We start from the raw sequence: 12,338 nt of genomic DNA, 5'->3' as shown, positions 1-12,338 counted from the left end.
ATGACCAAGAGTAGTTACACAAACTTCCTAACACCTAACCCACAAACTTCTAAAAATAACCTGGGACATAATGATCACAGCTCTCATTATGAGTTCCGTTTCTTTTGTTTTATACTCTTTCTTCCTTTGTAGTATGAAGAACTTTCAACACCCTGAAGACTGCTTTTGAGGTGGAACTAGTAAACTCAAAGACACAAAGTTAATTTTTAAAACTCATATTAGGGATTTTTTTCCCCCAAACAAGCTTGGTTTAATTTACAGTTTTCTGATTCAATTTTCTGAACATTAAGTTCATTGTCCTATAGGTACTCTACTACCTTACCACTCTATAAGGACTAGCTGCTCTCTTGTGGATAAACAGTTTCCAGAGTAGGAAAGGTGGGTTACACTCAGGAAAGCCTACTGCAGCGTCAGACTCTCTGAGGCCCCTCCCTCCTCCTGTCTCCACTCTCCTTCTCAGCTTTGACTTATCACCAAGAATAGGCAAAGATAAGACAGGTCTGAAGCTACTGACTTCTCACAACAACCTGGGTTTCTTAAATCCTAGACCAAGGCCCATGTTAAAAGCTGTATATAATAATTAGCTATAGCTTTTCAAATGAAAAACAAAAACACTCTGATGGCTGGCCACAAACGGACCAGGAAAACGGCTATAGTAATTTAAGGCAGCTCAAAGGACCACAAGAATGATTGCTAAGGGAAACTTAGGAGAAGGATATATTAATTTAAATCTCCTAGACAACTTTCTTTTGTTTTATAAAAACTTGGATCACAGACATCAGAGTAGTTAACTGCCCTTCCCCACCCAAAGCACTTAAATGTTTTAAGGAAACAGGTAAAGGCTAAATATTTAATAATGATTACATTAACATTTAATGGTTAAATGATCATAACTGTGAAGTTGGTTTTAGATCAACATATTAAAGAACAGAGTAATACAGGTTGAGCATCTCTAATCCAAAACTTCAGAATGCTCCAAAGTCTGAAACTGAGTGCTGACATAACCCCACAAATGGAAAATCCTACACCTGACCTCATGTGATGAGTCATAGTCAGAACTTTGTTTCATGCACAAAATTATTTAAAATATTATATAAATTTACCTTCAGGCTATTAAGGTGTATATGAAACAAATGAATTTTGTATTTAGACTTGGGTCCCATTCCCAAGAAATCTCATTATGTGTATGCAAATTCCAAAATCCAAAAAAATCCCAAATCAGAAATACTTCCAGTCCCAAGCATTTCAGATAAGGGACACTCAACCTGTACTTATGTCTATTTCATAGGATCTAGAATAAAATTACAGTCATAAAAACTAGCTCCTAAGTGTTTTGTCACTGCTTATGAGGTCACTGATCCTATCTCTAATGTGATGCTAAGTGGTGATGAGAACAATGGAAACTGCCTGGCTACAGGTAAACACAGTATTATCTAGTCATGCCTGTGCCAGGGAGAACAGAGGCCTGGGGGGAGGGTAGAAAGAAGGATCATTTTCCACTCCCAAAGTCAGCAATGGGAACAGAAGATTCAAGAAGTACTCTGAAGATCACGCATTTATACCAGCGGTCCCCAACCTTTTTGGCACCAGGAACTGATTTCACGGAAGACAATTTTTCCATAGACTGGGGTCCGGAATGGTTTCGGGCTGATTCAAGCACATTACATTTATTGTTACAAACCTCTCTGCTAACGATAATCTGTACTTGCAGCCACTCCCCAGCGTTAGCATGACCGCCTCAACTCCACCTCAGATCATCAGGCACTAGATTCTCGTAAGGAGCGCACAACTAGATCCCTCGAAGGCACAGTTTACAGTAGGGTTTGTGCTCCTGTGAGAATCTAATGCCTCTGCTGATGTGACAGGAAGTGGAGCTTATGTGGTGATGCCAGTGACAGGGAACTGCTGTAAATACAGATGAAGCTTCACTTACTCGCCCAACACTCACTTCCTGCCATGTGGCCTGGTTCCTACCAGTCCTTGGCCTGGGGGTTGGAGACCATAGATTTAGACTTAATAAATATAACTCCATTTCAAAGAAAAAGTCTAAGTTCAAATGTTCTGCCACATGAGAATTGGAATTTCTGCAAAGGCACTGGCTGTGACCAGTGGACAGGGACCCATATAACTCACTTGTACTTCTCATTGATGTTGGAAATCCTCCAGGCGTTGTTCATATCAAAACCCATCCTCTCCACCTCGTTTTTAAACCTTGATGTTACATGCTCCCCTAGGGGCCAGAGATAAACAGCAAAAAAGGAAGAAATAAATACCATTTTGGAAAACAGGTAGAATAAAAGCATAGTTACCCTGGCTAGGTTATTTTTTTAAAGGCAAAAATTGTATAAATAATAAAATAACAGACATTTAGCTTTAGTTTAAAAAGATCCCTGTCAGGTTAAGACCATAAAAAGGAAAGAAACTAATTTTGATCAAGAATTATTCCAACCAGGCCAGGCACGGTGGCTCATGCCTATAATCCTTGCACTCTGGGAGGCCGAGGCAGGTGGCTTGTTTGAGCTTAGGAGTTCGAGACCAGCCTGAGCAAGAGCGAGACCCCGTCTCTACTAAAAATAGAAAAAAATTATATGGACAACTAAAAATATATACAGAAAAAATTAGCTGGGCATGATGGCGCATGCCTGTAGTCCCAGCTACTCGGGAGGCTGAGGCAGGAGGATTCCTTCAGCCCAGGGGTTTGAGATTGCTGTGAGTTAGGCTGACGCCACGGCACTCTAGCCTGGGCAACAGAATGAGATTGTCTCAAAAAAAAAAAAAAAAACAATTATTGCAACTAATCCCTACTATCAACTCAGAGCAGCATCACTGAACTCATTTGATAAAGGACAAAACTGAAACTGAGAAAGGCTATCATGGCAGGTCTGTCTGGTCCCAAACCCCATGCTCTTGTCACTACACTGGCTACTTTCCCACTTCCACACTCATACCAACAGTACACGTAGTAAGAAAATCAATAACAAGATCACCAAGAGTATTAATACAGATCTACAATTCCTCATCCAAAATCCTTTGGTGCAGATTTCACAACATGAGTGTTTCCCAGATTTTAGAAAGGTAAGACAATGCATATCTTATAACATTAGGCTCATGCTCCCAACAGGATCTACTTAATTGTGCATTAATATTTCTTATTTCAGTGAAATGTATGGATAATTTACACCAACTTGGATAAATAAAGCAATAAATAGCCTCCTGTCAGCTCATATCAGGATAAGCCACCAAACAGAGTAAGAAAAGCCTTTTGGTTTTCAGAGCATTTTACAGAATTGCAGGTAAGAAAGAGGTCATGGAATCATAACTGCCAGTACCTAGGAACCTCAGGAAACACCATACTACTAAGTGCTGATCATTTGTGATACCATCCACCCAGATAGGTATAATGTGGCTACATTCACCTAATGAATTTGGCTTTTTATTCCTTAAGACAGCAACAAAGGTAGAAGTGAGCCTAACATAAATGTCAGTAAATCTAAAATAACTTTCTTCCTTGAAAACAAACAGTCCTAGGGCAGTAATTTTATTAAAAAAGAATTAAGCAGTACCCCTAATGCATAGCGTTACCAATTATAAAATAAGTACTAGTGGGGGCTGGGGAAAACCAGCACAACAAACAAAAGCACAAAATAGGCTGCTTTGGTGATCAAAGTATAACGCTTTGCTCTCCCCCAGGAGAGGAGTTACAGAATAGGAAACAGCAATTACTTGAATGAAAGACAATTCTGTAAAACTACTTCTCATTTAAACTGCTTTTCTTGAGCTTAAGCTAGGTATTATACGTTTCCTGAAGAAGAGCTATAAAAAGAAGAGGTTCACAGATGCAGGAAGAAATAATAGCTAAATCCATCCCATTTTGGAAAAGTTTTAGAAGCGATATAGTGGGCTTCCCAATAGGAAAAAAGCTATCTGAATTGGGGTGCCATCTGTCTGCAAATTGCAAGGAATATTGACCATCAAGAATACTAGACAAGGAGGCCAGGCGTGGTGGCTCACGCCTGGAATACTAACACTTTGGGAGGCTGAGGTGGGAGGGTCACTTGAGGCCAGCAGTTCAAGACCAGCCTGAGCTAGACCTCTTCTCTACAAGAAATAGAAAAATTAGCTGGGCATGGTGGCACATGCCTACAGTCCCAGCTACTGGGGAGGCTAAGACAAGAGGATGGCTTCAGCCTAGGAATCTGAAGTTGCAGTGAGCTATGATGACGCCACTACACTCTAGCCTAGGAGACAGAGACCCTGTCTCAAAAATAAAAAATAAAAAAATAAAAGAATACTAGACAACAAGTTTTTGATTCATAATGCCAATCTAAAAGCTGTAAAACTATGGCAACTTCCAAGTTCATTAATTAAGAGATTTTTTTTCCCCACCCTGGGACATAGCGCTAAGTCTCTGCAAAAGGTGAAAACACTTTTATTAATGATCTTATATATCAATACCTCTATCTTAGGATAAAACACATAGATACCCCAAAAGAATCTTGTGATCTAAAAATAACACTGGAAAAATAATAACCACCACGACTATTACTAGCAATTTATTTTGTAGAACCATAACCCCAAGAAGAGCTTAGAACCACCATCCAGACCATGAAATTCTGAGCAATACATAAGAGAAATATATACTGAGTTGCAGGTATAGAAAATCTGTTATTTCAAGTTCCATGAGAACATGGAGTTTTAATTATCTTTGCATCCTCTAAAGCAGTGACTTCATAAACTTGGAAACTGATCACCACAATCCAAAATAAGAACTATGTTTCACATCACAACACGTTTATTTTTTAAAAGGGGTTTCACAAAACAATATCCACTCTATGTCTGTGATATAATATTTTAATAATTTTCTATTCTGTTTCATGCCTTTAAAATTTGATTTCATGACCCACTAGTGGATCACAACTTGTTTGAAAACCACCACTTGAAAAAAATCTAGAGGATCTTAAATAAATGAGTAATTCAATAAGCTTTTGAAAATTATGTTAGATGTTCACTTATGTTTATTTAGCCAGAAAAGTAAATACATCAATTACTAGATTCTCCTTAATTTCCACCTCAGAATTCCCATGTCTCAACTGATTTAATATTAGATATATTGTAATATCCCAAATTATTTTAAATATTGTGGCTATAAAGTTTTTGTTTGGCTTTATGTTTCCATTTCAACCCTTCTTGTCTGCTTCCCCCATCCCCAAATGGGGATTTGTCCCTTTTCAACACTTAATATTTCTTATCTACAAATACAGCCCAGCAATTCTCATTTTAGAGGAAATGAAAACTTTTTTTAAAGCAATGAACTCTCTAACCTCTATCATACACTGTGTCAACTGGCAGTCTAAAAATTTTCCCCCAAAAAAGTCTAGCTCCCTGGTTGATTCTGAGGATTCAAGCCCACAATTACACACAGCTTAAAGGCCTGGGATAGAAGGGCCAGGCCTTTACCTGGCATGTGAGGAAGCAGACCAGAGTTACAGGAGATGAGAACTATCCCTCCCACATCTTCAAATATGGAAAGAGGAATTACTCTTTTCTATGTAAAAAGGTTTCAAAAGTCCTGCACACTTCCTGGGCTGCATTCAAACCAGAAGACAGACAGGTAGGCAGCTGCACAGCAGCTGATATGATATTTGTGGATAAACAAGATGTGTTTGATGGATGTTTCTCACAAGAGAGATCAGAGAGGTAAGCCCGACACTACCAAACTGAAGCTGAACTGACCAGTCATCTGTCAGGACCTTCAGATTAACACTTTAGGACAGAGCCATCGCCAAGAAGCCAGCTGCAATGAAGAGCAGGAAGTTGAGGACATGGGAGAGAAGCTTTTAGCTTTAAGCCCACTCCTTTTTTAGAGTTTGAGGGACTAAGAGCAGGGTCAAGTGTTTGCAAAGGCTTTTGCAGGTTTCACAGGTGAACTCCAACAGCAATGCTGAGATTTATTCCAAAGCTCAAGACCTAGAGCTGTGGCCACAGTGTGGCTAACTATGAATATGACAGATTCAACAACTAGAAACTAAATTTATATGAATACCAAGGCAATGATGTAATTTTCCCATTTCCCTCCTCTCTGATACATTCTAGTCTTAACAGGCTAGGTGGAGGAGAATCCATAAAAGGATTTATTAACTGCAGAAAGACTAAATTTCTACCCCTCACAGTCTATGTTTGTGATCTCATGTACTGGGGAAGATAATAAAAAGGCATGACTTTGAAGTGTCTCAAGTGTTGTCTCATCCTAAAGATGACTTACAAGAATATGGTTGTCTGGTATGCTCTTGTTTGGTGAGTAATGCCATAGCCACCCAACAACACTCAACAATTTTGGGTGGAGACAAAAGAACCAGGTTGACTGGCCTTTAAAATGCCACCAAGGTGGGTGTTTTTTTTTTTTTTTTTTTAAATTAAAAGCAAGTTTTTCCTCTGTACTCCACAGTGAAAATACATAAAAGGAAAAAAACCACATATACACATACACTCAACCAAGTCACTGAAATACAGTAAGATTGATTCCATGTGAGTGGTAGCAGGTTAACTTCAGTGTGGATGTGTACACCAGGAAGAAACAAAATGTAATCGTTACTCAGTTATTTCCAACAAATCAGTTATGATGGCATTACCTTGTACTTGTGTAATTTCCGAACTGTTTTCACAAGCATGGCACAGAAGAGGCACTCAAACATTTACTGAATTGAACTGTGTAGCATTAACAGAGTTGATCTTCAAGAAACCCAGATCAGCTTGGGCAGGAAGAACATGAATGTTCTAATATGAAGTACAAAGGAAACTAAAGTGCAGAGAGGAAAAATGGTTTGCCCAGTGCTTTGTTTTTTCCCCCCCAACTAAATAAGAGTATATGTTTGAATTCAGGTTTCTAATTCCTAAATCGGCACTTTACCCCAACACGTCCCATGCATCACAAACCCACAAAAAGACAGGATATGTTGTGGATATCTCTATGTCCTGGTAGCCGAATACCAGATATAATCAGGAAGGAAAGGGCCTAGGGACCAAAGTCATCCTACCTCAGGACAAAGTCATCCACAATTAAAAGACAAGAGTCAGGTTCTGAATTGGTATCTCTTAGGAAATAGCTAAAGAGTTGGCTCAAATCCAAAAGAAAGAACTAAAGTTATCAAGTAAATAAAGTCCTCTTACAAAGATGAGGATTTTTCAGTCTGTGGTTGTTAAGAGAACAGGATAAGAGAAAGCAAGCCTTGTTGACTGAATGCTGACAACCCAAAATTAGGAAATGCCTCTTGGTATTAGGGGTCTTAAATCAAAGTTCTTCTAAAATAATGCAGCAGGATGCACTCATTAAGTTCATTATCCCAAAAGATGATAGAGACTAAAAATTTCAAAAATAAGATGCAATGGTTAAAAAACTCAGCAAATGTACATGTAATATTTGTGCACTTCATTGTCTATAAATTTTATCTTTTAAAAAAGCCAGCTAGGTGTGGTGGCTCACATCTATAATCCCAGTGCTTTGGGAGGCCAAGGCAGGAGGATCACTTGAGGCCAGGAGTTCAATACCAGCCTGGGCAATGCAGTGAGACTCATCTCTACAAAAAATTTTTAAAATTAGCCAGGCATGGTGGCACATACCTGTAGCTACTCAGGAGGCTGAGGCAGGAGGATTGCTTGAACCCAGGAGTTTGAGGCTGCAGTGAGCTATGATCACGCCACTACACCCCAGCCTGGATATGTGTGAGACCTCATTTCTTAAAACAACAAAAGCCCAAACTTGAGTCAAACAAAACAAAAAAAAATAAATTTAAAATGTGATAGCACCTCAATAAAGATGAAAAAAAGAGAGATGCAATGGTTAAGAGTGTGAAGTGACAAAATAGTTTAAGCACATTCTCATAAATTTCCAAGGTTCCTGTGGTCTCTTGTGGATGTCTTTGGATTCCACCAGCCTGGACAGGCTTGTGAGAAGTTTAAATTCTGAGGCTTTCCCTGAGGTTCCATGAGGGCCTCTGTTTTTCAAGCTCTGTATCCACAGCACCCGACACAGTCAGGCACAAGCTGAGAACTGGTTTTAAATACCAGCTCTGTCAGTGACTAGCAGTGGGACTTGACAACAAGCTTTACCTGTGAGCCTCCATTTCTTTGGCTCCCAAAACAGACACACCAGGCTATTCTCCCTGATGAGGTCATGAGAATCAAACAAAAGTAAACATCAAAGCATCTTTAAAAATAAGACAATGCTTATGTTTGTTATAAGCATTTAAACTGAACACAATAAAAATCTGAACCAAAAGCTTCAATCAGTGATGGACCAGGGAACAAAGTATAACTAGATTAGCTTCAAATGTTTAAAATAACCCAGGGCAGACTTATAAGATTGAAGATTAAGGATTAAAATTCCCAGTATAAAGAAAGAAATTCCAAGAGTAAACTTACTTGAGGGAGGCTCACAACTTTTCACTGCTTAGAAATTCAAGACTTTGCCTCGCAGCTTAACACACTAAGAGTCAGTGTCAGACCAGCAAAGTTCTATTTACGGCAGCATAAAGTTTACAGAAAACTAAATGCAGAGAAGCAACATAACTTGGTCAAGGCAAAGACAGTGAATGGGACAAAGATTATATGAGAAGTCAGGATGCCTGGATTCCAGAACAGGCTTAACAACTCTGTCCTTGAGGAAGGAACTTGGCCTCTCTGGACCTCTGTTTCTTCATCTATGGGATAAAAAGGGTGACAACAGGTAATCCATGACTTGAAAATTCTAAGACGGTGAAAGCCATTTTGTATTCCACTACTCTACAGCCTATCTTCACACCTCTGTGCCTTTGTTTATGATACTTTCTCTCATGTTCTTTTCCCCATTCTCTAATCAATGAACTCCTATTCAACCTTCAAAGCCTACTCAAATGCCACTTCTAATGTGAAGTCTTCCCAAACATGTACACAAAACTCATGGCTTCTTTCTCTTAGGCTTCCATAACAACCATGAAGCCTTGTAGCTGATTTTAGGCCCAGGAGATTGTAATGCCAAGCCTAGTGTTATTCCCTTCCCTTAGAAGGCAGGAAACATGTTCTATTAAGCTTAGAAGAATGATGGACACATCATTATGGTGCTCCATAAAATACACATTGATTGAATACATGAATGGTTAGGCCTCCTATGTTAACAGTACCTCCAGCAAGTAGCTTGACAAAGCCCCTTGCCATGTGTACATCTTAGAAAGGCCTACCTGGTCTGCACAGGTCTCCATGTTGCTCTTTTTCACTGGCATAGACCTCCATGCACCAAGCGTGGTATGCAAATGAGAAGAGATCTTCTATTTTAGCAGGTGGTCGGATTGCATTATTCAGTCTCTTCAGCCACTCTTGACACTGCTCAAAGGTTGAGAACTGACACCTTTGGTAAAGCCAAATAAGTAATCAGAAGACAGCTGACAATGAACATAAGAAAAGCCACCATTTCAAGAGTGCCTACTCATGGTGAAATGGGAACCACAATGGAGAACGCATCAGAGGCAGTCATTCACATATTCATCATCATTTACAATAAAAAAGGACCCAACAAATTTTAGCCAATGATGTAAAATGTCAAAAAGAAAACTGGACATGTGGAAAACCTATTTTTCAGACTAATGAAATCCCTTGAGATTAATGACAATTACAGAAAAATGGCAGTTATTCTCTTTCATGAACGAGATTTCATTCTACTTCTTCCATCAAAGTTTTCTGGTTGTCCCTCTCAAGAAATATGTTTAGAAAAATCTTTTTGGTTTTGTAATGACATATTAGGCCACGCTAAAAAATAAGCCACAGCACTACTTTTAGTCAGTTAGGGAATAATTTCATTATCTGCTTATTTAGCAATTAGGACAAATCAGATCCAAAATAAAGACAGATTACACTGAAATTTTCAGCTGTGACCACATAGAAAACAAAAATTCTATCATCAACTGCAATTTTCAGTATATACAACTAAGAGGTCAAAATCATTAGTGTAAACTGATTCAAGAATTTATTTAAATATTTTGCCTTTTTGAATGCAGTGTTAAAAACTGAGTAATAACAATAAGCAAACTTTTTAAACTGTGAGTTGTAGCCAGTATCTATCAAAAGCCAATTCTCACTGACTAAAAAGTAACTATTTACCTTAAAACCAACAGGTCACTTAAACCTCTCCCTTATCTCAATCAGTGTGGCTCATCAATATGCCAACACATAATGTTTATTGGCACCCCAGAGTAGGTCAGAGGGAAAAAGTAAGAATGTGCAGAATTTAAAATTTCTAGAGCTACTAAATTTCAAAACGAGTTTTAGGCGTCATTTTGCAACTATTACAGTTAAAATTAGATCAGATAAAAATCATCAATGGGCCAGGCATGGTGGCTCACGCCTGTAATTCTAGCACTCTGGGAGGCTGAGGCAGGTGGATCGCTTGAGGTCAGGAGTTCGAGACCAGCCTGACCAAGAGCGAGACCCCGTCTCCACTACAAAATAGAAACAAATTATCTGGCCAACTAAAAATACATATAGAAAAAATTAGCCGGGCATGGTGGTACATGCCTGTAGTCCCAGCTACTCGGGAGGCTGAGGCAGTAGGATCGCTTAAGCCCAGGAGATTGAGGTTGCTGTGAGCGAAGCTGACGCCACGGCACTCACTCTAGCCTAGGCAACAGAGCGACACTCTGTCTCAGGAAAAAAAAAAAAAAAATCATCAATGGATGCTAAACCTATAGAGAAATTTTGATGAGAAGTAGGAGATTTGCACTGTCCCAAAGTGCCTCCCATAGATTGTTTATTAGTTGCAAGGGAGAAAATATAGAAATTATACAGAAATCAGGTGACATCATCTTGATTGGAATAATCAAAATTAACATCACAAATGAGGGATAAGTGGACACCGTTTGCCTCCCGATGTGATATAATACCCTGGAAAGGACACATCATATACAGTATTCCAGCTGAGCATACACAACCTCAATTTAACTGAGGAAACATTTGACAAATACAAAATGATACTAAAATAAAAGATTGTATTGCTCAAAACGTGAATGTCATAAAACACAAAGAAAGGATGTGTAAAATGTTCCAGATTAAAGAAGGCTAAATGTAATATCTGACCTAGACTGGATCCTATACAGAGTGAGGGGGTGAGGGAGAATGCTATAAGGACATCATTAGGTCAACTGACAAAATTGGAACATGTATAGTATAGATTGGATAAAAGTATTATCAATGTAAAATTGCAAAGTTGATAATGATGCTGTGGTTATATAAGAAAATATCCCTATTCTTAGGAAAGCACACTAAAGTATTTTGGGGTTAAGGGCCATGATTAGGTAACTTACTCGCAAATTGTTCAGGAATACAATCTCTCTCTCATACATACACACACACAGAAAGAGAAGGCCTCCACAAATAATAAAGCCAATGAGAGTAAAGTGTTAACTATAACACATGAATCTGGGTAAATGGTATACTGGTGTTCTTTGTACCATTTTTATACTTTTTTTGTAAATTTGAAATTATTTCCAAATAAAAACCAAAAAACATTTTTCTCATGCCTGTAATCCTAGCACTCTGGGAGGCCAAGGTGGGAGGATTGCTTGAGGTCAGGAGTTCAAGAGCAGCCTGAGCAAGAGCGAGGCCCTGACTCTACCAAAAATAGAAAAACTTAGGCAGGCATGATGGCGCAGGCGCATGCCTGTAGTTCCAGCTACTAGGGAGGCTGAGGCAGGAGGATTGCTTGAACTCAGGAGTATGAAGTTGCAGTGAGCTGTAATGACACCACTGTACTCTATCCGGGGCAGTGCAGCAAGCCTCTGTCTCAAAAAAAAAAAAAAAAAAAAAAAGGGTCCTTCAACATAGCAAAGTACACTAAAGATATCAGATACAATATTTTAGGCACTAACTACTCAGAAAAAATATTCCTAGCAAGTCTGATTCTCAAAAGGTGTTTTGCTAAGTTACCAAAACATGGATCCATTCTTTAAAAATATTTTCCACACTAAACAGAAGCACAAATATACCACATACCTGATAACTTTACAGTCTTTGCAAGTCAAATGAAGCTGAAATATATCTCGGCATTCAACACTTTCTATAAGCTGTAATGGAACCTGTAATTAAAAAAGATGATGTCCCCTTAGTCAACAAGGCATTGACCCTGCAGTTCTTCAATGTGTCCAATGAGACTGATTAGAAAAAGCTCTACAGGGGAAAGAAACAAATAGAACTGCAAACTTATCTGGATCAACAGTACTCAAGTGATTTACTACGGAGTGAATCAGGGCTTCCCTTTACCTGCAAATCAATGGCCTCAAGTCATGTCATAGCAGGAAGACAATGAACAAAGAGGC

General features: G+C 38.8%; 1 protein-coding gene across 6 annotated transcripts in view; it reads right to left on the bottom strand.

Annotated features, from left to right (window-relative positions):
- MTMR3 (myotubularin related protein 3) overlaps positions 1–12,338 on the bottom strand; it is a 124,252-nt gene that overhangs the window by 24,722 nt on the left and 87,192 nt on the right. For 5 of the 6 annotated variants that reach the window (XM_045534430.1, XM_045534433.1, XM_045534434.1 and 2 more), the window contains exons 5-7: positions 12,016–12,098; positions 9,213–9,379; positions 2,134–2,230 (exon numbers count right to left, since the gene is read on the bottom strand). In XM_045534430.1, coding sequence (XP_045390386.1) covers positions 2,134–2,230; positions 9,213–9,379; positions 12,016–12,098 — 347 coding nt within the window. The remainder of the gene's footprint in view (positions 1–2,133; positions 2,231–9,212; positions 9,380–12,015; positions 12,099–12,338) is intronic. The other variant, XM_045534436.1, reaches the window with a different exon arrangement.

This window comes from Lemur catta, chromosome 21 (assembly GCF_020740605.2).
Source record: "Lemur catta isolate mLemCat1 chromosome 21, mLemCat1.pri, whole genome shotgun sequence".
Classification (NCBI taxonomy): Eukaryota; Metazoa; Chordata; class Mammalia; order Primates; family Lemuridae; genus Lemur; species Lemur catta.
This window is presented reverse-complemented; position numbering and strand designations above follow the sequence as displayed.